Source organism: Bufo gargarizans, chromosome 7 (genome assembly GCF_014858855.1).
Source record: "Bufo gargarizans isolate SCDJY-AF-19 chromosome 7, ASM1485885v1, whole genome shotgun sequence".
NCBI lineage: Eukaryota > Metazoa > Chordata > Amphibia > Anura > Bufonidae > Bufo > Bufo gargarizans.
The window spans coordinates 36,220,184-36,245,343 of record NC_058086.1 but is presented as its reverse complement, the minus strand read 5'-3'; the positions used below and the strand labels follow the sequence as shown (position 1 = coordinate 36,245,343).

The window sequence follows — 25,160 nt, the reverse complement described above, 5'->3', positions numbered from 1 at the left end:
CACTCTGTGTGCTGTCCGCATCCATTGCACCGTTCCGTAAAAAAAAATATAACATGTCCTATTCTTGTCCGCACTTTGTGGACAAGGATAGGCAAAACACGGATGGCGTCCATGCGCGTTCCGTAAATTGCGGAACGCGCATGGACGCCATCCGTGTTTTGCGGATCTGCGATTTGCGGACCGTAAAACACACCACGGTCGTGTGCATGTAGCTTAAAGGGAATGGGTGTAATATATGTCTGTGTTTGTGTATATATATCTACTATATATTTACCCAGCAATTATATACTATATACATTATTTAAAATATATGTTTTATTTTTACTTATTAGAACCAGATAGTGAGACACATTTTTATGTTTTGTTTGTGTATATCTCGCTCTTTCTCTATCTATAAACATTTTTTTTAAATGTTTTTTTGCATTTTATTTTCTATGCATGATTATAGGGGCGTTCATCTTGCCTCAGCAGCCACATGGACTATAGGCCTCATTAACTTCTATGGAAGAGTTTTCTAGACCTGCTCTGTGGCCAGTGCACAGGCCATTGTGCAGGGAGGTTGAGTAGATAAGATCTGACATCACCTAGGGCTGTATTACGCCAACCAATTATCTGACCAATACTTGTCCAATCAGACCAATAGTTGGTGTGTATAACCAGGGATCTGACCAATGATTGGTCAGAATATCTGTCTGATAATCTGCCGGTGTAATACAGGCCTTATTTTGAAAAGTTGATACTGTTATCTCTGCGAAGGCATCATTTTTCTTTGTCATCCTGCCGGTGTTGATAATGAGATGACTGCTGAGAAGTGATCTCAGCAGAACAGGAAGTCTCAGCCTATCATTAGCCTTAGTAGCCAGGGTGAATACAGTAGAAATTTTAAGATTTTTTTTAAACTATAGATAGTGACAATATTTAAATAAGTAAACTATGAATTTTAAACATTTTTCCTAGCATTTTTTTAAAGCAATTTTGGTAGCGTTTTTATTTTGTAACATTTAAAACTATTACCAATTTCACATCAAGTCTATGGAAAAGTTTATGTGAAAACATCATTCCCAGAACATGGTGCATTTTGGGGGAAAAAATGTATGCCACAGACCCCCAAAACACCAAAAGCTTAAGCATGCTGCGTTTAAAAAATAAATAAATAAGACATTGCCACCTGAGTAAGGCTACTTTCACACTTTCACACTAGCGTTTAAGTTTTCCGGTGTTGAGTTCCATCATAGGGGCTCAATACCGGAAAAAAAAATGCTTCAGTTATCATTGTCAATGGGGACAGAACTGAACAGAACGGAATACTCCAAAATGCATTCTGTTCCGTTTAGTTTCGTTCCCAGACCGGAGCGAAAACCGCAACATGCTGCGGTTTGCTTTCCATCCTGGGATGCGCTGCAGGACGGCATGACCCCCAATGCAAGTCAATGACGACGGATCCGTTTTCTCTGTCGCAATCTGACACAGTAGAAAACTGATCCGTCCCCCATTGACTTTCAATGGAGTTCATGACTGATCCGTCTTGGTTATGTTAAACAAATGCAGACGGTTGTATTATCGGTAACGGAAGCGTTTTTGCGTAGCTTAACAAAAACGGTAATAGAAAAAAACAAGTTAGTGTCCTGCGTTTCAGATTTCCTATGGCCTTTCAGGTAACATCTGGAGCTGGCAGTTTTACTGCCTGAAGTAAACCAAAAACCATGTGTAAAAAATGACACTAAAAATGCAAAAGTGCAAAAACGCTGAGAAAACCTATGTGTGAACCCAGCCCTAAAAACAACAGCCAAAAACCGTGCAAGAAAACTGTGAATCCAGTAAAACGGATGTCATGGGATCGACCCCTTTGGTGCCGAGGTGCTGCGTCCTTGAGTGGCTCTTCTGTGTCGCTGCCTGGCAATATCCTAAATGTTGCGTTGATTTACCACTTCCCTAAAAAGTTATTAGCCAGAGAGTAAGCGGAATCACTCGCTGTGTTAACTCCCGGGTTGGAGCAGCAGTCACTGTGGTTTCGCAGGCGAGATACCCTTTTTTGCAAGGCTTTCGAGAGGCCTGAAAGGGTTAACATGTTTTGCTTGTCACTTAATGACTGGAGTCACATTGGTTGAGACGTCGGCAGTTCTTTATTTATTTCGTTTCATCAGCTGCGTGCACCATATGTTTAGGAAGAATTATCTCACCGTACAATTAAGGATTATGTATGCTGCATTTAATAAGGAGGGGGTGGAGAAACGCAGACATTCTTGTAAATGCAGCCCCCGTCCTCGCACCCGCTCTCCAGGCTTCTTGTAGGGGGCATGTGCATCAAAGTGCTCACACAGATAAAAGGGGCTGCTATGGATTTCTGGTTAATTTTCAGTGCTGAGTAGAAATATAGAGCAGGGAAGGGGGTGGGAAGTAAATCGCTCATGTACTCATATGGAATTTCATGGCCAGTTAAACTGTTCTAGTAGAAAATCCATTTAAGATGTTCTGGGATACGTCGGTGGTAACTCTTTAAACAACCATGGGAAAGCAATGGTCAATCTCAGGTCGCAAGCAGATGGGTACCCAAAAGTTGAGCAAAGAAAAACAAAAAATTATGGGTGACCTCAATTAAGACCTAACTTTTACAAAAGTTAAGTCTTAATTGAGGTCACCCATAATTTTAGTTTTTCACAGTGGTCCCTCATTTGAGGTCTTTCTGTCAGTAGAGGACCTGCCACCTCCATACAATGCATAGACAGCTCTTTGATCTTAGCAGGCACAGCGTAATACTTCATATTCCCTGTGGTGGCGCCGCAGAGAAATTAAACATTTGCTACTCGGCTCTAATCGGGGGACCTTTCTGGAAAAAAAAAAAAAAGTCTCCACTTGACATTGAACCTTTGCTGCCCGAGTTCCGTTAGCGATTACAACTGATCGCTTGGGGTCCTAGCAGCGGGACGACCGGTAATTGGCTAATTTCTCTTCTCTAATCAGGGGACCTTTTTAACAAAATGAAAAAAAAAAAAGGGCTCCACTTGGTGTCAACGAGTTAAAAAAAATTATGCTCCTTCTCCCCCGGTCCCATTCTGGCTGCAGTGGTGACACATCTTGACCAGTGACTGGTCATATCCTGCACATCTAGGAGGACCAGGCAGCAGAGAGCGTTTTTTTTATTTGGGGGGGGCGATGACGATGACGACGATGACGACACTGTGTGGAATCAATAAGGTTATATTTTGTGACTGTAACTGGCGTCGTAGATACAGAGTCTACGTTCTCTAAGTGACAGAGGGTGAGAAGCATTAGAGGCAGGGCTTTCTAAGAGCTAATTTGCATATTCTGTTCCCAGAATTCCAAAGGAGCGTTACCTAGCCTGTAAGACTTCTCACATCGTTTAGGCGCTCTCCATAAGGAGATGTAGTATCCCCCCCCCCCCCCCCCGAAGCAAGATAGAAGCAATTAATGTTCCAAGTCCAGCACTTTTCTAAAAAGGCATTTTCCTTCAAAAATGTCCTTTTCTTGTTAAGCCAACTTCCGTAAAACGGTATTGATGGACCACCCGCTGTTGGCTTGCAATGTATAAGATGGAAAGATGTAAATGAGTTTTTAAGTAATTTACTTGCCTTTGATTAGAAATGATGGATCGGCCTCCATCCTGCGCTCCCACAGTGAAATACTAGTGTGTGTTCACCGTACACCAAAGGAAACTAAGGCTTGTCATAAAACATTACCATTAGCCTCCCTTTATGAGTGCATGCTTGTTAGGGGCCGGATAAAACGATTCCCACAATAAGAAACGTCTGGCTGAACACTGTACTCTTTGTAAGGCTTCACAATGAGATAGAGGTTGAAGGACCGAGTATTATTATTACAATGCAAGAAGAAAATCTGCAAATGTTTATCCAGAGGAGTTGCCCATTAGATAAACCCTGGATATGAAGAACCGTGACACTGGAAGATGTAGGCCGCAAACACACGGCTACTTGCTTTCCGCCCAGACCACTTCAGTTCAGTTACACCACCGCAGCTCAAGTTAAATCGAAGATCCTTCATATTGGTAACACATCAGATGACCATGCCCGCCAAGCATTGCACAGAAAAAAATAAAAAAGTCAACACCATGGTAGGCAGCAAGCACACGGTCCAGCTATGGTCACACAAAAAAAAAAAAAAAAAGACCTTTCATATTTATGACGTATAGGAAAAGGCAATGCACAAGAACTTAAAGGGAATGACATCCAAAAATTGACTTTTGTTAAAAAAAGAAAAATTTCCAATAATACAAAACAAAATTCTATTCTGCATTTTTAATTCTCGCCACTGAGCCACTACTTCTCAGTAGTCATCTCATTATCATTATCAGCAGGCTTACATTGAAACCTGACAGGGAGAGCGAGAGATGGAGGGAGAGAGAGCAAGCGAGAGATGGAGGGAGAGAGAGCAAGCGAGAGATGGAGGGAGAGCAAGCGAGAGAAGGAGAGAGAGCAGGGGAGGGATGGAGAGAGAGCAGGGGAGGGATGGAGAGAGAGCAGGGGAGGGATGGAGAGAGGGCAGGGGAGGGATGGAGAGAGGGCAGGGGAGGGATGGAGAGAGGGCAGGGGAGGGATGGAGAGAGGGCAGGGGAGGGATGGAGAGAGGGCAGGGGAGGGATGGAGAGAGGGCAGGGGAGGGATGGAGAGAGGGCAGGGGAGGGATGGAGAGAGGGCAGGGGAGGGATGGAGAGAGGGCAGGGGAGGGATGGAGAGAGGGCAGGGGAGGGATGGAGAGAGGCAGGGGAGGGAGGGAGAGAGAGCAGGGGAGGAGGGATGGAGAGAGAGCAGGGGAGGGAGGATGGAGAGAGAGCAGGGGAGGGATGGAGAGAGAGCAGGGGAGGGAGGGATGGAGAGAGAGCAGGGGAGGGATGGAGAGAGAGCAGGGGAGGGATGGAGAGAGAGCAGGGGAGGGAGGGATGGAGAGAGAGCAGGGGAGGGAGGGATGGAGAGAGAGCAGGGGAGGGAGGGATGGAGAGAGAGCAGGGGAGGGAGGGATGGAGAGAGAGCAGGGGAGGGAGGGATGGAGAGAGAGCTGGGGAGGGAGGGATGGAGAGAGAGCAGGGGAGGGAGGGATGGAGAGAGAGCAGGGGAGGGAGGGATGGAGAGAGAGCAGGGGAGGGAGGGATGGAGAGAGAGCAGGGGAGGGAGGGATGGAGAGAGCGAGCGAGAGATAAAGGATTCGCCATTCTCAATAAACGACAGTGCAAGCTTATGTCCCTGCCCAGGTCACAGCGCATGCCTACAACACTCCCATAGAATGCAATGTCTCCAGACATAATCGGTATCCTGTGTCTATGTGGCTGCTGCATTAGGAGGTCAGGCAGGATGGGCGTCCCCGTAATCCTTTATAGAATCTATAAAATATCTACACGCAGAAAATAAAAACTGATTAGAATAATATCTGGTTGTGATTTGTGAAAAAAATAGAAATCCATTTATTCTTATGGACTTTATGACCTTATTTTTGTTTTATGCAAACATTACCACGGACATAGCAGATATTTATTTTTTTATTATATGTTATTACTACAGCAATTCTGTCAGCAGACCTGATTTAATATGGCATTGTGTTTGCTGATGTGTTAATTACGTGGAACTTGGCTGATCCATCCGCCCACAAATTTCCGTGTTGTTTACTCGAGCGAAGGTTTTACTTTGTTGCCTTAATAAAGCAATATAAAAACAAGCGCCTCTTTATCTACCTTACATCTGAGTAGCGCAATAGATTGGTGCGGCTCGCTGCTGGTCTTAGAAAATATCCTTGTGAGAAGAAGATGGCCGTTGCCCATATACCATAATGAAGTCCTCCATAGTGATAACAATTGCTACATATATTTGATATTAAATTTTTGTAGGAATGGCAAAATAAAAGGGGGGGGGGGGGTAAATGTACATGGTTAAGGTGGTGATTATTAGTAGAGCCATGTAAGCAGAGTGTGGTAGCCTTGACTGGTTCTTTAATGTGCACGTGAAGGGGCCAAGTGCTAAGACCCCTTTTGTTCTTCCAACTGGAGTTAGTCTCTATCAACAGACCCAATGCAAGCCATATAAACCGAGGAGCTTGTTAAAACCAGAGCTGTTGCTATAGAAAGTTAAAAGAAAAAAAAAAAGATAAACTGTATGCTGTAAAACCACAGCATAGTAAAGCCAAAAAAACACAAAGCAACCAAGCTGTGCAGGCCAGCAGGTTAAACTGGTTGCCTCTTAAAGGCAACCGCTGGCCATATTCCCCATTAGGACATATGGACATCATAAAGGATGTCTCCCACCTAGGGGCCAGAAGGAAGAGCTGACGTGTACAAGTGGCTCCCGTTTTGGTGGCCTTGACACCTCCATATATTAACAGACATTCATCCCATTGGATGCCATGTAATACTTACTAGTCCCGCTCACCCTGGTCAACGGTCATATGAACTCAGTCTTACTGGGTTTTCAGGATTTGAACCCTGCTCAATCCACTAATCCTATATATTAGAATTTTTGGTGATTTGTTGTTAAAGTTTGCCATGCCTCTTTCTAAGAGACTTCCTGTCCTTTGAGAGGAGCCACATGAGCCATAGACCTAGGAGGGAACCCCATTGACTTCTATGGTAGAATATTCGAGGCACGGTCCGTGACCTGTGCAGAGTTATAGTCTAGAGGGAGTAGATAAGCTGTGACATTGACCTATTGTGAATGGTGATCCCATGTTATCTATACAAAGGAGATATCTGTCATTGTTAGCCTGTCTTTGTTGATAATGCAATAACTACTGAAAATGAAAACAAACTTCACCAAAAATTCTAAATATATATATATATATATATATATATATATATATATATATATATATACACTACTTTTAAGGCTTATTTCTTATGATAATTTATATTATTTTAGGTAGGCAGGCAGACCACACAACTGATAAAAGAACCCGGCATCTCTTTCCAATGTAACACCCCTGCATTCACGTAAAACCACCACTAGGGATAAACTCAGTGCAAACAGATTATTACCGCTTCTTATTCAGTATATTGTAATTACATACATTTCTAGGCTCTGAGCTCCCCCTAGTGGTGGCTGCAGACCGCCACCTTTGTAATAGAAAGGGAACAGGAGATTTATAAATGTCTTTATGCCAATTGTAAATAGATTGAAAAAATATGATGTTCAAAATGGCCACCATATTTATGAAGCACCCGTTCCATTTATAAAGTGGGTTAGGCCCAGGGTGATTTTTTTTTTTTTTACATATATATTTCTTCTAGTTAAAAGAAGCAAAACTGGGGTGTTGTGCTTTTTGTTGTCTTGGAGTGACTAACACAAGCATAATATGGGAAACTGGGTGGGGGCCCATACTAACTTTTGCCACGGGGCCCTATGAGATCTGTGTAGGCCTCTTCTTTCGGTCTGGTAGATGCCGGTGCTAAAGATTTTATTTATTTTTTCTTCATGTTTTGCACTGGTGTTCCCACAGTTGTTGTGGTTTGGTTTCTGAGATATTAGAAATCTAATGTACACCCACACTTGTGAGCAACATTTTTTTTTTTTTTATAATTTATTTGCATGTTTAACAATATGAATGTTGGCATAGTAAAATACAGTATTCATAAAGAGGTACAGATTTTTTTTTATTTTTTTTTTATTTTTTAGGAATCTTTTTTTATTTTTTTATAATCTATTTTTCTATAGAATGTTGGAGAATAACCCCCTTCTAGTTAAAGCTTTTAGTCAAAGTCTTCAGACAATCATCAGCTATATATGAGAATGCCCTCCATGAGAAAGGTAACATGGAATCAGATTACACCCAGAGTACTCTCTGTGGGAATGTTTTATTGCACACAGTGCAAAATAATCTGTTTTTCCACTAATCCTGTATTGCAATTAGAGTCACGCTTTATTCTGTCTCTAAAAAAATTTGAATAACAAAGGTGTCTCAATTAAAATAAAAAAAGATCTATTATAGGTTGCATTTAATATGACAAATTCCAGTTTTTACAAAGCTTCCTTTATTGTGTCACCCGAGGAGATAGTGTTAGTTTATGTCCTAATGCTAGTCTGACAAAAGTTGAACCCTCGGAGTTTGATTCTACTGATACTGCCTGCTGCAAACTTTTTTTTTTTTTTTTTAAATCCCCACCCCTCCCCAAAATTCCCCCCAGCAAGTGACCTTGTCAGACAGAAGTATAGAATAATAGGCTGCAGCCCAGGGACCGTGGTTCATTTACAAGCAGCTGCTTGCTACTGTCAGTACAAAGACAGGCCCTGCATTGCATTAATGGGGTATGACATGCTCAAAGACCAACTGTGCCCCCTCTTTGCAAAACAATGCTCAACCAAAAAAATAAAACACAATTGGCTGATGCAGGGGTCCCAGTAGACGGGTGTGATTCATTCCCAAAAGGAGGAGAACTTCTGTGAGGCCTCTGTGTCACAATGAAATGCCTGGCTGACTTTTTTATTTATTTTATATTTTTGTATCTACTTTCTATCTGTTTGTTTGTATTATGTGCAGTTATCTATTTTGTTTTTCAATATATGCCAGTTATTTGTTTTATTTATTTTAAGATTAATATCCATTGTAGAACTACTAAATTTTGGTGCATTTATTTTTGTTATCCTTTAAATACCTACAGTTTCATATTTATTTTTTATTTTTATTATCCGTTATATACCTATTTTTAGCTGTTCATTTTGACAATAGTTTACAGTTCAGAACCCGAGGCTCATAGAGCTTGTTATGGTAGGTAGACTGCTTTCTACTTCTGAAGCTGGCCGCTCTCTCTCCCTGGCCTCTATACACATGCAAGCCTGACTCAGCTGAGCGTGCGTGTGTTCTGAATGGTGAGAGGCAGAGACCTGGCACCGGCTTGTTTCTTCTGAGAATAAAAGGATCGGACATGTTGAAAGTCCAACAGCCCGTTGCTTCTTTCTCTCAATGTCGGGGATTGGGATGGCTCAGTACATCCATATACATATGCAACGGTTATTGGTCCGGCTGATAGTTGGCATTTGGTCCGGCATTTCAGCTGGGACGAAACTACGACTCCCAGCATGCACCATTCATTTCTGTTAAGTTATGATGACAGCCAGGCAAATGTGCAACTTGGGAGCTGTAGTTTCACCACAGCTGCAGTGCTGGAGGTCAGACATCACAGCCCTAGAGCTACATGGCGACACCGGTCGCAGCAAGGATTGCTGGGTAGCTGTGATCCCATAGAAATGAATGGGATCACCGCAACAGTCGCAAGGAATCCAACGGACTGCGACACCTGTCACGCTTCCAGTGTTGCCATGTAGCCCTAGCCTAAAAGGGTAATACAGCTCCCATAAACTCTTCTGGAGAGGCATGCAAAGCTATTCTTTAGCAAGGAGCCATTCTCCCTGTAGTACTGCATCATACAGAGCTCCATACCGCAGCACTTAGAATGCCTACGTAGTATTGTGCGGCCCTACTAAAGCTTCATTTGTTTTACCCCTTGCACTTTATTTCCATCAGAAGCCGCATTACCACTGCAGCCGCCCTCTTGGCAGTAGTGTTGTCCCTGCGCTTCCCTAGCTTTCTATACTTGTATAGCCCAGATGAGAGGAGAGGCGTGCCAGGCCAGATGTGATTGACATCAGACTAGGCACTGATCACACCCAATGGCAAAAATAACAAAATGACAAAAGCAATTAACAAGTAATTAAGTCAATAAATGAGTTGCGCAGTCTGAGAATACACTCGCACCAGACCTCTTTAAATACCGCCTAATCAATCACAGGCCGCACACCACTTAGCGCTCCTCCATACAAATGTGTTCTGGCATTTTTTGCCGCTAAAAAAATGACAATTTATTTCTAGAAGTTTTGTTTTATTCAGATGTGTGAATTGCTTGCCGTATTTTTATTTTTTTTCCAGTTTTTTTTCCCCTTTCAGGTGCTTTTTTCCTAGTTTATTTTAATTTTTTCCCCCGCGATTTTCTTCCCCTTAGGCATTTTGCGGTCCGCTAAAAACGGATCCTCAAAAAATACGGATGACATCCGCGTGCATTCTGTATTTTGCGGAACAAAATAACTGGCCCTTCATAGAACCGTACTATCCTTGTTCGTAATGCGGACAATTATAGGACATGTTTTATTCCCCAATTTTTTTCCAGCGATTTTCTTCCCCTTAGGCATTTTGCGGTCCGCTAAAAACGGATCCTCAAAAAATACGGATGACATCCGCGTGCATTCCGTATTTTGCGGAACGAAAAACCCGGCCCTTTATAGAACCGTACTATCCTTGTTCGTAATGCGGACAATAATAGGACATGTTTTATTTTTTGGCGGAACGGAAATACGGGAATGCACACTGAGTAACTTTTATTTTTTCTATTTTTTTTATTTTTTTGCGGAACCATTGAAGTGAATGGTCTGCAAAAAAAAAAAACGTAACGGACGCGGAAATAAAATACGCTAGTGTGCCAGAGGCCTTATAGAAAAAGGTATGGAAGGACAACATTGTCACAACAAGAGACAAGCAAACGCATCGCAATTGAAAATGCGTCATTGTGGAAAAAAAAATAATGTGCCTTCTACTTTTTTGTAATTCCCGTAACACCTTTTATTTTAATTTTTTTGGGCAAAAACTTTGTAACAAAAAAAAAAGTGTGAAGCCAGCACTTTATGGGTAAAAAAACTGGAGCCTCAAAAAGAATTTTCAGATAAAGATTTAAAAAAAACGCAGAACAATAAAAAATAGAAATACTTAAAAAAAAAAAAAAAATCCTATATTGAATTATTTGCAGAAACAAAATATATATATAATTTTTTTATTGGGAAATCAAAGTTATGCCCCTCTGTCAGCGGACAGTGTGCTTTGCGCTCACAGCCTCTAACGTTGGGTGACTTTGTATTTGGCGATGAATAAAGAAATGGCAAAGATTTTTGTTTAGAGGTCATTGCCATTGAGAGAGAGGTGAGCGGCGTTGGATATTCCCCATGTCGTACAAGTCCAACCTTTCAGCAAATATCGCATCTGCCGAGACCCCACCGGGGGCGACTTTAAATAGCTCCGCTCTGATTCCAATAGAGGCCTTGATGTGAATCTAGTGCGGCATACTGGTTAATTACAGTCTACAGATACCGGCGGGATGGCCTTGAATGAGGCGTTTGTGTGTTCCGTCGAGCCTGTTCAGTCGAGCTCAATGCATGTTACATGATTGCCTGAGAGGTCTGGAAAAGCTACTTTCTCAGTCTATGACCAGAATTCAAGATCAGGCTCGGTGTCAAAAAGGCCAAGGTGCCTATCACAGCAATTATGGCAGCCGGCACAGCGGTTTCCATGACAACAAGACTGTGGATTCTTTGTGATTTATTATTTACCACTTCAGACTCTCATTCTACTGATTTAATTAGAGGAAGGGATTACCATAAGGTCTGTCACTTCCAAATCTGAATACCATTGTTATGACTACCAAGAGACTCTCTGAAAGCGGTATTTAATCGTAACCTGGGCCCCTGATGACCCCCCCCCCCCCCTTTTTATTTTTTTTATTTTTTAACCTTGTTGGAATGTTGCGCCGGGACTTTGGACAACCGAGTAATAAAAATAACCAAATTCTCCCCTGATTAATTGCCGCCCGCTAACAATAACACGATCCTTCAAGGTCACTTTAGGGTTACATCGCGTTACTCTGTAGGTGAAACAAATGCTGGTTTGAAGGATAGAATGGAATTTGATTCATTTGTCATTGAGTGGAGGATTTTTATTTTTATTTTCCTGCTTACATCGAATAATTTTTATTTTATTTATTTTTTACTCATTCAAATCTTTTTTTGAAAGATAAAAAAGAAAAAATGCTGTAATAATAACAGAATGAACTGATCAAATATGTTATGAAAGAAATAGAAATGCTTTCCATAGCACAGGCAAGTACTGACATCGGCACGCAGAAAATATTGAATATAGTAGTAATATTTTGAAAAATTTTAATGATTATTGTAGCAATTATTGAAAACATTTAAAGGTGTTTTCTAGGAGTACAATATTGATGATGGATTCTCAGTATAGGTCATCAGTATCTGATCATTGGGGATCTGACTCCCGGCAATCTGCTGAAGAGGCTGTCCAAGCATCGCACCGTCCACTGTGTAGCGGTTGTGATTGGTATTACAGCTCGGTCCCATTCACTTGAATGGGACTGAGCTTCACCTAAGGCTACTTTCACACTGGCGTTTTGGTTTCCGTTTGTGAGATCCGTTCAGGGCTCTCGCAAGCGGTCCAAAACGGTTTACGTAATGCATTCTGAATGGATAAGGATCCGCTCAGAATGCATCAGTTTGGCTCCTTTCCGTCTCCATTCCACTTTGGAGGCAGACGCCAAAACGCTGCTTGGTGTCCGTCTGACGAAACTGAGCCAAATGGATTCGTCCTGACACACAATGTAAGTCAATAGGGACCGATCCGTTTTCACGCCATGCGACCAATGACCCTGAGGTCACTGGTCTAGATAGAGGCCACAGGCACTCAGAGCACCAAGGCCAAGCAGCTGATCAGTGAGTATAGGGACACGCGTGGTAACACCTGCACGTGGCAGATTTTCCTTGTACAGTACCGGCAAAGTGGGTGAGATCTAAAAAAAAAGGAAAGAAAAATTGCATCCACACGCAGCGCAAATTGCTTAAAAAAGTGGTGCTCATCTAAAATCTGCCGTATTTCAATCTATTGTGTGGATCTCCATCATGAAGATCACCCTTTACAACGGAGAGGCTGAAATCCATAAGTATAATTATAATCCATATAATTCATGCAACCGTTCCATTGTATTTCATGTCCTGCATGGACGTACCCCAACAGAGGAACAGCACCATGTACAGTTCTAAAAAATGACGTTCTAGAATTATTTTGAGCGATTAAGTAGGGGGAAGTACCTTCCGTTTTTTTTTTTTTTTTTCCTCTGTGCAGCTCTATTGAAATGAATGGTTCCGCATAACGGACACGGAAAGAAAACACGTCTGTGTGCATGAGGCCTAAGAGTGATTAACATGTACAAATTAGAGCCAAAATCAGAGTTCACCGCTCTGGCCAGATCTAATGCATCACTCGTATCTCTTGTCACAGCTCCAATAGCAATGAAGTAATCAGCCGGGATTATTCCTGCTTACACCCCGGACGGCTGTGCATGCCGGGGGTATATTTTGAGGCAATTAAACCTATAAAACAAGTTCTACTCATTATGGTTTTTCATTTGCTTGTAAAAAAAAGACAAGGAGGTGAAGGTAAATTAAGTCCTATATTGTAGCCATGAGCTAATGGAGGAAGCCGGGGAACGCTGTGTTCGTGTCACCTTGTTGTACCACGAGGATTGCCCAGAGTCTTTGCATTGGGCACCACCATTTTCCATCCTAATTGGCCTGTTAAAGGTATAATCCGTTCAGTAAAGAGCCGGCGAGGTGTGCCGTGAGCTTGCAGTGTTTATCCGTTGATGTAATGTATGCCGCTTTCCTGCTTACACATCACGTAAAATTTTATTATGAGCGTTTTTAACCCTACAAATAAAAAATGACTCCCATGTAGTCTAATGTCACTAAGGTATAAATAAGGGGACTTGGAGCACGCTGATACTCTTACACGTGCCGTTTTATGCGGTTTTTTGAAGCCACTAAAAGAGAGGTAGAATCCTTCCCGCATTTGCCGCCCACTCCTGGCTTCACAAACTGCACCAAAACGTCAGACGGGAAAGCATCTTCATGAAGATACTGTGGGTTTCAACCTAACCAATAGCAGCACATTTTGGACTTCACATTTGGGGACTGTCTTGTGTAGGACCCTTGGGGCCCATTATTGTCAGAACTTGCAGCCACTGGGGGAGATTCTCTAGTAGGCCTGCCTTACCTTGCTATAGTTACCGATGTATAATGGAAGTAAAGCAATTGTCCAGGACTGGAAAAAAAAAAAGCAAAACACGGCTGCTTCCTTCAAACATGGCGCCCTCCTGTCCACAGGCCGTGTGCGTTATGGCCACTCTCTCCACTTTACTGCCATGGAGCTACAATACCAGGCATAACCAATGGACCTTTTGTGGTTCTGTTTTTAAAAGAAAGCATGTTTTTTCCTGATCCTGGACAACCCCTTTAAATTTATTATATATTCAGTATCTTGTAAAAGAGCAGCTAAAGTAGCGGAGTATGTCTTGTGCTCAGACGGTCTTGTATACACCTTTAATATTTTGTCAGCCAACAGAGACGTCACTTAAAAGGAGCCAGTCAGCACAAAATTGGCCTTCAAACTGCCTGGAGTATCTTGAGTCGCCTTGTGTTGTCCTCGATGGTGTTCATATGGTTCATTTGTCTTCCGAATGCAGCCAAAATCATCTTTATTTACTGCACCCACTGTGAGCTAATCAGCGGTTTGTGGTCAATAAGGGTGGCACCTTCTTGCCTGAAATCAAGGTTGCCGCGCCTAATCCCACCTCTTCTCCGCTGCTTGCACAGTCCGTGTCATCACCAGCCTCTCCTTGCCTTTGCTGTGAAATGTCAATCAGCAGAGAAGGTGCAGGGTTTGGGCATGCCAACCCTTAAAGGGGTCGTCTCACTTCACAAAGTGGCATTTTTTTATGTAGAGAAAGTTAATACAAGGCACTTACTAATGTATTGTGATTGTCCATATTGCTTCCTTTGCTGGCCGGATTCATTTTGCCATCGTATTATACACTGCTCCATAGTTACGACCACCCTGCAATCCATCAGCAGTCACCGTGCTTGCACACCATAGGAAAAAGCTTCAGCCTCTCTGGTGACCAGGACCCTGTGGGAGCTCACATAGGCCAGTGCTTTTTTCTATAGTGTATGAGTAGGTTGACCGCTGCTGGATTGCAGGGTGGTCGTAACCATGAAAACGGAATATGTATAATGTGTTGGAAAAATGAATCCAGCCAGCAAAGGAAGCAATATGGACAATCACAATACATTAGTAAGTGTCTTGTATTAACTTTACATAATAAGTGTTATTGGCTTTTAACTTCGGGTAAGAAGGAGCGGTTAATAAAGGTGATTCTTGCTGCATTTGGAAGACAAAAGAACCGTAGAAGAACACTATCGAGGACAAAATAAGCTGATTGCTGTGTTTCTGACAGTCTGAAATGTATGGACTGCCCTGGACATTATATCTATAGCGATATATGTGTGCGTGTGTGTATACCATGCAAAGAGCAGCTCTATGTGGATTATAGAAACCTAGATTTTTGCTATATTTTTTCAGTGAATATTATTTTAGTAATTTTTTTTTCTGAATTTAATCCGGCAGTATCCAACATTAAATATCTTTATTCGTCCTTAAAAAGTTTTATTGATTAAGATATAAAGGTTATTCCCAGCGAGCCTGTTGGCCGGCAGGTTTGTGGTCGTAAAATGGGGTCCTGCCACTTTACAGGTAAAATTGATTTTCACACAGTTTCCGTTGCACTGATGGACGGATTAACTCCTAATGTGACATTGCAGTTTTTTCATTAACCATTTGTTCATGCTATTATCCTGAGGGATAGGTCATCAGTACCTGAGCGGTCGGGGTCCGACCTCCTGCCGATCAGCTGTTTGGTGGGACTGCGGCAAGTGATGTCATGTTCATCAGTCACATGGCCTATGTTGCGCTCAGTCCCATTCAAAGGAATGAACATAGGCTGCAATACCAAGCACAGCCGATATACAACGCAAGGCGCTTTGCATGGCAAACGTTGCAGCACTCCCTCTTCAAACAGCTCATCGCGTGGGGGCGTCGGGCCCCCACCTATCAGATTTCGGTGATGTATTTTCAGGATAGCTAAGGCTGAAAGATTTATTTATTTTTTATTTATTTTTATTTATTTATTTTTATATACAGAAAATGTATGCATGGCCCATAACCAAGAATGGTGCTGTTTTTTTTTTTTTTTTTTTTGGAAACCCCTTTTATTTTATAACTACCGGACGGCGGTGATAGAGCCTTGTGCTACGGCAGTGCAGTGAGGGAGGGAATATTATGAATCGTGTGTGTTTAGCAGCGAGTTTCAGTGATGTGCTCCCTCAGGTATAATCCAACCTGAAACAGTGCAGATGAGCCAAGGAAAACAGGAGAAGACCGCCCAGGGAATTATCGAGCAGGCAAAGTTGTGATGGGAACTGGCCTAAAATATAGACAGTAGATCTTGTTTGTCACACTTGCTATGTGTTTGTGCATCTGCACCTCCTGCTGCAGCAGCTCGTTCTGCATTTTGTCCTGTAGTTAATATGATATAAAAATATTATAGCTCTGCGGTATTAACCCTTTCTACTCCGGGCCCGTTTTCACCTTCCTGCCCAGGCAATTTTTTGGCAAATCCAACATGTCCCTTTATGTGGTAACAACTTTGGAACACTTTTTTTTATCTTATCCAGGCCATTCTGAGACTGTTTTCTCGTGACACATTGTACTTCACCACAGTGGTAAATTTGAGACAATATATTTTTCCTTTTATTTGTAAAAAAAATCCAAAATTTGGAAAAATTCTGAATTTTTAAATCTTTTAAGACAAATAGTAATGCCTCATAAAATAGTTATCAGTCATCATTCCCCATGTCTGCTTTATGTTGGCATCCTTTTGTAAATGTCATTTTATTTCTTTAGGACGTTAGAAGGCTTAGAAGTTTAGAAGACATTTTTCAAATTTTCAACAAAATTTCCAAAATCATTTCTTTTTAAGCACCAATTCAGTTTTAAAGTGATTTTGTGGGGCTTACATAATGAAAACCACCCATAAATGACCCCATTTTAGAAATTACACCCCTCAAATTATTCAAAACTGACATTACAAACTATGTTAACCCTTTAGGTGTTCCACTAGAATTAAAGGAAAATGGAGGTGAAATTTTAAAATTTCATTTTGTAATCAATTTTTTTCTTGCAACACAGCAAGGGTCAACAGCAAACTAAACCTCAATGTGCATTACTCAGATTCTGCAGTATACAGAAATATCCCATATGTGGTGGTAAACTGCTCTATGGGCACATGGCAGTGATCAGAAGGAAAGGAGTGCCATGTGGATTTTGGAGGCAGATTTTGCTAGAATGGTTTATGGGCACCATTTTGTATTTGAAGAGACCCTGACATACCCCTACAGTGGAAACCCTCAAAAAGTGAGCCTATTTTGGAAACTACACCCTTCAAAGAATATATTAAGGGGGGGAGGGTACTGAGCATTTTGACTCCCTAAGCGTTTTATGGAATTTGAAAACACTTGGCTGTGAAAATGAAAAGTTACATTTCTTCCAATAAAATGTTGCTTTATCCCCAAATTTTTCTTTTTCCATTTTACACTTTTTGTGAGGCAAGGTGAAAAAAAGGTGTTTAAAAAAATATAATGTGATATTTTATAGAGCAGGTTGTTACATACGCAGCGATACCCAATATGTCTATTTTTATTTTAGCTAAGTTTTCCACAGTAAATGCATGTTTGAGCAGAATGAAATCTTGTTTTTGTGTTGTCATTTTCTGAGAGCCATATTTTTTTTTTTTTTTTTTTAATAGATTGTCTTAGGTAGGCTTTCATTTTTTGACTCTGGGTTCAGACCTGAGCGTTCGGGATGGAGTGCGCGATTGTATGCGCGTTTACAATCGCGGCTCCGGAACAAGTGAACGCCTATTGTCGTGCGTTCCCGGAAGTCTATGTACGGGAACGCGCGACAAAACGCCCCAAAGAAGCTCCTGTACTTCTTGGGGCGTCGGGCGTTTTACAGCGCGATCGTAGGCGCTGTAAAACGCTCAGGTGAGAGCCATTCCCATAGGGAATCATTGGTTCTTGCCTGTTGAGCGTTTTACAGCGCGTAGGAACGCGCTGTAAAACGCTCAGGTCTGAACCCAGCCTGAGGGATGAGATGACTGTTTGATTGGTACCATTTTGGGATAAATACGCCTTTTTGATTGCTTGGTATTACATTTTTTTGTGAGGGAAGGTGACCAAAAATGGCTGTTTTCGCACAGTTCATTTATTTATTTTCACCTGACTGGGTGGATCATGTGATGTTTTTATAAAGCCAATCGATATGGATGCAGCAATACCTAATATGTACACTTTTTTCTTTTTTTTCCCTATTTTTTTCGAATTTTTTTTATTACCGTACTTAATTATCGGAAAAGAACACTTTTTTATATTTTTTTACTTGAAACTTTTTTTATTTTTTATTATGCAAAACTTTATTTTAACTTTTTTATTAAACTTTTTTTTTCCGCAACTATTGGGGGTCTGATCCCCTGGACTTCTGTATTGTAATGCATTGGCTGTAAGTGTATTACAGACTGTAATACACTTACAGCCTTCCTGCCTGTGAGATCCAGGGGGCTCGATCTCACAGGCTTACATGGAAAGCAGCCCCGATGCCTGTGGTAGGCATTGGGCTGTCTTCCCTGCAATCTGGTCCCTGTCACAGCAGCGCGGGGACCCGATGGGGAAAGAGAAGGAACTCCCTCCCTCCACACACCCCTCACATGCCGCGGTCAATGCTGACCGCGGCATAGTGAGGGTTAATGCTCCGGCATCGGTGTTTTCACAGATGCCGGCGCATACAGCAGGGGTCCAGCTAATGGGAACAGCCCGTCCCCTACAGCTGATCTGGCGGGCGCAGCTCCTGCACCTGCCCGATCAGCATGCCATGGTACTACGGCGCTGGTCGGGAAGTCACTTCCGCAGCACCGTACTATTACGGCGCTGGTGGGAAGGGGTTAATATAAGATGCAGAGGTATTGTAGTTGCCCAGATGTTAACCCGCTGCTGCAGCTTGAATTGGCCTTGGTCCATCATCAGGACATGAATATGTATGCACAGATTCTTTTAGTACAACCTAGATAATGGCCCTTTGAAGTTTTTGTCCACATTCTTGCTAAAATGTTTTCATCGCATATTTGCTTTGACTCTTCATGGCCAGTTGTTGTACAATAGCAGCAATATCGACCAATGATCAAGACTTAGACTTTTGTCCAAGTTGACTAAAAACTCAGGTGCCTTCTGTGTCATTTCAACGCATTTTCATTTGTTTTTTCAGGTTTCAGTCGAGCGGCACTGCCTTTTGGCCTAGTAAGACGGGAACTCGCCTGTGAAGGATATCCCATCGATCTTCGATGTCCGGGAAGTGATGTCATTATGATTGAAAGTGCCAACTACGGTCGTACAGACGACAAGATCTGTGATGCCGATCCATTTCAGATGGAGAACGTAGACTGCCATCTTCCAGATGCTTACAAAATCATGTCACAAAGGTAGAACTATGGAGACTTGTCATTTACAGTAAAAATGTTCAAATGTCCCATGACTCAAGCTAGTGTCCACCAATTTGACCTCCAAACTATGTATTAGGAGGCCGAATCAAGTGATTCCTACCCTCTGACACCTTAGAAACACAATGGCATTCGGTAGAGTTGAGTAAGTGGCTGTACAGTTTAGTTTTTTTGCCCTATTTAGGGTTCATTTACACGTCTGAAAAATGGGTCCGCATCCGTTCCGCAACTTTGCGGAACAGGTGCAGGCCTATTCATTTTCAATGGGGCCGGAATCTGCTGTCTGCATCCGCATTTGCGGATCCGCACTTCCGTTCTGCAAAAAAATAGAACGTCTTATTCTTGTCCGCAATTGCGGACAAGAAAAGGCATTTTCTATGAGAGTGCCGGCGATATGCGGTCCGCAAGATGCGTAACGCACATTGCCGGTGTCCGTGTTTAGCGGATCTGCAATTTGTGAATCCGCAAAACACATACAGACGTGTGAATGAACCCTCAGTGCATACATTTGCGTCCATTATCTTAAGATATCATATGGATGCCCTTAACTGCAGATGTCCACCTATGTTGGTATAATATCAAGCCTAGTGCTTGACATATACACCATTTGAGTTCTTTACATTTTTACCATTGTTAGGATATTGTTTTTTGTTTTGTTTTTATTTTAAATTGCACTTCATCCTTGTTTTACGCTAATCAATATGAAATATTAATCCATGTCCTGACCTACAAGTTATATGGCGTCCATGAGACATGGAATGACTTAACTATAAGGGGTCAAAAGTGACTTGCCAACTGGGACATGTACATGTCCAAGGAAAGTGTCTTTGTCCTTGGCTTCTGAATAGGTTGCCTTGATCTTTGAGATCTATCGGACTCTTGTCAGGTCTAGAACAGGTTTTCCACCAATTGTTGAGACAGCTGCTCGCTTTTTTTTTTTTTAAACCAGGTATTTACTCATTTCTGCTTCTCGACTAACTGGCAAACAGCTGATTTCACACTCCATAAAGATGGTTACATTTATTTTTTTTATTCCTTGTGCCTGCTTTGGATTTGATGTGATTTGTCGTAATGTTGTTGCCTCAATGATCTCTTGGTATTTCCTTCTATACCCCAGCACCAATTACTGTTCATCTGATCTCGGTGCACTTCTCCCATCGTTTTTGCCTCCAGTCTGCACATCAGAGCTCCTTTGGGAAATTGCCTTCTCCAGTTACCTGTCATGTCAACTTCAGTCGTCTTAGACTAGGGGATTATGAATGTTGTAACTCTCTGCTTGATCTAATGGTTCAGTGCTATGGGAGACAGCAGGGCTGCACATCCTATTTTTATTTTTTTCCCTGTCTTGTTCTCGTGGGCCACTTTCCTACTCAGAATTCTCTTTAGAAATGACTCCGGAGGAAGACTAGTTTTGATTGCTTTGTCAAAATAATGGAATAAAATACAATATATACTTGTCAAGAGCACAGGTATAAGAGATATTTTTTTATATTATAGTGCTTTATAAAAAAAAAGGTAAAATTCAGTATGGGGGAAAAAATCAAAAATATAAAAATTATACAGCTCTTTCTTGTAATCATCGTATACATTTGTTTCTGATTAGCCTTGAGGTGACGGGTTAGATCTGTTTGTTACTTTTGTCAGAGGAGCATCTGTCCCTCACGGTCAGAAGAGTTATTCCCACTTAACACCGACACTGAACGTCTAGTTCCAAGATGCCACTCATTACATTACCATCACATTTACAGGACAGATTGAAATTCCCCTTCTAATATTAGCCAGAGTCTGAAAATAGATGTTCCTCAACAAAATAAAATACCAAATACGATTAAAACTAGGCAGATTGATGTTCCTCTTAAAGAATGCACCAAAAATGGAATGACCAAGACAACGTCAAGGGGAGTTTCAATGTAATTTTATAAAAATTTAATATTAACAATGATTCTGGATCCCTCAACCCAGTGGTATTATTCAGACACTGGAAGGTTTTGAAGTTACACAAGTGTCTGACCAATGCAAAAGATGTCTTTATATTTTCGAGACGTGTTTGACTTACGATTGCCCTCTTTTTGTGAGGACCATTCAGGCTCATCCGAAGCCATATTTAGAGGATATTTCTTTAAAGTATTTTAGAGGCAAAACTTTTTAGACTAGTCGGTCTTATTGTTGACAATAGGCCTCGACAGAGTTAAAGAATAAGAGGATCCTAATCCTTACTGTTCATACAGAAGCTGACCATGCTTGTGTACCATTCATTTTGGTGGAGAGTGTTGAGTATTGGAAATCTAAAGATGGCTACTAACATTGGAAATAAGTTGGTTGTACCTGCCAGTTTCATGTATTTGGCAGTGCGTTGGTGGTGTTGTGGGGATGGGTTCTAACTCTCCTGTGCTAGCCAATGCCAGCTGAAAATGGGCATTGGACATGTTGCATCTCAGTATGCCCAATCCAATGTTCCCACAGGAGATGAGCCACAGTCTGAAGTGCCTAGCCGACAGCTATTGAAGGTGTACGGGCACCTTAAGATAGTATTCTAGGTGGAACATTTATCTTCAAAGATTTTTTCAGTAAATGGCTATTGGCTACTATGTAGTGATGAGTAAATTGATTTGTATCAACAAAGAGTTCTTCAGCTGCAAAGGGGTGTCCCTGCTTCTGAAGAACTACTCCACTACTATCGTATCACAGCGTTTATACAAAAAGCCTAAAGGAGGCCTTCCATTGAACGGTATTTCTAGTAAGGTAAGCAAAGGATAATTTTTCTCGAATGTAAAATTAGTCCTATTGTTGAACGCTGGTCAGAACCCGAGAAGAAATATCAAAATGCCCTTTTTAGCCATAGACTAGGTCGGCCATGGATATAAATATAAGCTGCAATTAATTTACAAAACTTCATTAGATGTTGTAACTGTTCTATAATTTTTTTTTAATTTTTCATCCAAAAATTTACAATATGATGCAAAACAATGAACACACTTCACAGGAGTTTGGGCTTCTCAACGGGGAATATTTTTATTTTTTGCAAAATATAGATCACCCAACAATTCTACGACGCTGATTTTATTAAAAGTTTGAAATCTAGTGTTTGTCCCCCTCTTTACTGCTCTGTTTGTTATCACATCAGCTCCAGAGTGGTTCCATCTATCACCCGTTCTGTTAAGCTGCAGGGAAACCTAATGAGAGCTATAGAGGTGTGAATGGAAGCCTGTGATGCTATATCTACAGTTTGCACATGGAATTGAACACACATGCTGTTATGTCAGGACGGACTCGTTTCTAACTTGCACTGCCGGTTGACTATATTGCACTTAGCCATATGTGATTTGCTAAGACTATTTTCCCATTTTTCTTTTTTCCTTTTTTTACATTTAAAGAACTTTCTTAAAAACTTTTTGCAATTTTTATTTTTATTTGGTTATCCAATTGTGTCAAGTTTTTAAATTCAGTTTATTCCATCTTTTTAGAGTAAGTTGTGCTGAGTTAAATAGCAATGCCCTTCCTATTGCATCTGCAAAAATATTGGCAAAATAACAGAATGTCATGACTTGAACCAAAAAGTGTCCCTTACTCCAATGATCACTAGAATGCTTGTGTGTGGTTTTTTTTTTTTTTATGCTAAAAGTGAAGCCTTTAAATGCCTTAATTGCCTCGTACTTGGTGATATTGCTTACATGGATGGAACAAGGCCATTTTAAAGGGGATTTAACACCTTTGCAGCCACCCGCTCACTTTAAAAAGACCCAACACCCACTTTTTGGGGATGAGACCCATAAGTCAGTTTTTAGAGCATGTACAATCAATGCCTATAGTGAGAATGCCCCCTGTAATGGATCCTACTAAATTTGACTCAAATAACACATTATTTAGTACTAATTACTTAAGGGGAAGGTGCCACCAATTTTTTTTTCTGCCAGTTAAAACCAGATGGCAAATCATCTCCTTTTTTTCTAATCATTTTTATTTATTTTTTTCTAAAAAAAGTTTATTCTATTTCCTGAACATAATTATGGGACGACCATCTTGCCTAGGCCATTCTTAACTGCATTTAGAGAATTGCATTACAGTTGCCACATGGGCTATAGACACAATGAACAAGAGGGGACCTCAGAGTTTTCCGGGCATGCTCTGTGACCTGTACAGAGGTCAGGAGGGAGTAGATAAGGCTACTTTCACACTCGCGTTTTGGCTTTGTTTGTGAGATCCGTCATGGGCTCTCACAAGCGGTCCAAAATGGATCAGTTTGCCTCCAATCAGTCTCCATTCTGCTCTGGAGGCGGACACCAAAACGCTGCCTGCAGTGTCCTGACACACAATGTAAGTCAATGGGGACGGACCCGTTTTCTCTGACACAATCTGGCACAATAGAATACGGATCCGTCTCCCATTGACTTTCAGTGGAGTTCATGACTGATCCGTCTTGTCTATGTTACAGATAATACAAACCGATCCGTTCATGACGGGTGCATGCAGTTGTATTATTGTAACAGATCCGACCAAAACGCCAGTGGGAAAGTAGCCTAAGCTGTGACAATGGCCTATTGTGAATGGTGGGTCCTGTGATATCTGTATATAGAGGTGCTAAGCCTGCCTGCAATGATGGCAGATAACTGCAGTAAAGTGATCTGTACAAAGAAGTAGTGCCTATTATTAGACTTAGTGGACAGTGCAAAAACTGTTAGATATGTTTTTTTGTTTAACTATAGATATTAGCATGTAAAATAAAAAAATTACAAGTCTTTTTGAAACTATGTTTAACATAAAAATATGATTTAAACAATAGGTCCTTTTCTGATGACGTTCTCTTTAATTGCTAATGTATGTATCTGATCTCCGCATCCAGGAACCCCATGAGAAGTCTCAGAAGGGTATAGAACCCACGACGTCTGTGTGTATTGACCTTTCGGTTGACTGTAATTGGCCGGCCATTTTTTAATCAATTATATTGCAGTGTACGTAAGCAACAATTCCTTGAGTCCTACCTCATTAATTAGCGTTGAAGCATTAATATAGATGATGGTGAAAAATTAGCAAAATTAAACAATTAATATTTAATATCTATTGTGAGAATTTTTGTAATGTTTTACCATATTTTAATCCCCAACCCACCGTCTACTCTACTTAAATAACTGAAGAAATATTGGATGCGGACAGTCATTACTTTAACCCTGGTTGTCAATATTCGCCCCGAGCTCTGTCACTGGTATCGACATATGCGTAGTTTGAATATTCAATCTTTTTTTGCGGATGATTAATTACCATTTGTATCGAGTGAGGCAGTAAACTTAACGAGAGCGCTGTTAATTAGAAACATTTTAGTAATGCTCAGATTGACTAGTAAGTCCCGTTGTCACATAGTGATTTCTAAAGGGAATCTAGTATAGAAAGACATTTTATTGTGCGAATGTAGATCTTTCCATAAGTATTGTGCGCAAGTGTTAGAATAGGGACCATTTACTTTACCATTAGAGTTGAGTCTTGGGTTGATTTAACTTCTGCCAAGGTGATTCAGACTTTTTATACCTGCGTTCATGTAGTCATTTACCGTCTCCTTTGCCGCCCAGTCCTTTATTAAGCCGCGCTGATTTCTTCAAGATGAAATGTAACCAAGATTATTTTTATTCAAATAGAATTTAAATATTCATCAAAGAACAGTTAAGCTCCAAACTGACAGAGACTATTAACATCAAAAAATATAATTAATTGCATTGGGTATCGCATAGCAAAGTTAGCCAAATAGCTGAGAGGTCTAATAGCGCCAAAGATTGAGAGGCAATAGTTTGATTTCGCTCTGTAGCTGAGGAATTAATAGTGATGTGGTTTCCTATGTGGGGCAATTAAAACTAGTTGTTAAGGTTCATGGCTTCTATAGAAAATTCATTGAATATAACTTTGTAAACCAGACTAGCATGTAAAGTCGGTGGAGTAAAAGGAA

The 25,160-nt window shown here is 41.2% G+C and overlaps 1 protein-coding gene across 8 annotated transcripts in view; it reads left to right on the top strand.

Moving 5' to 3' along the window:
• The window catches only part of ADGRL2 (adhesion G protein-coupled receptor L2), a 180,514-nt gene that overhangs the window by 66,810 nt on the left and 88,544 nt on the right, over positions 1–25,160 (top strand). For all 8 annotated transcript variants that reach the window (XM_044301911.1, XM_044301908.1, XM_044301915.1 and 5 more), the window contains exon 3: positions 18,997–19,210. In XM_044301911.1, coding sequence (XP_044157846.1) covers positions 18,997–19,210 — 214 coding nt within the window. The remainder of the gene's footprint in view (positions 1–18,996; positions 19,211–25,160) is intronic.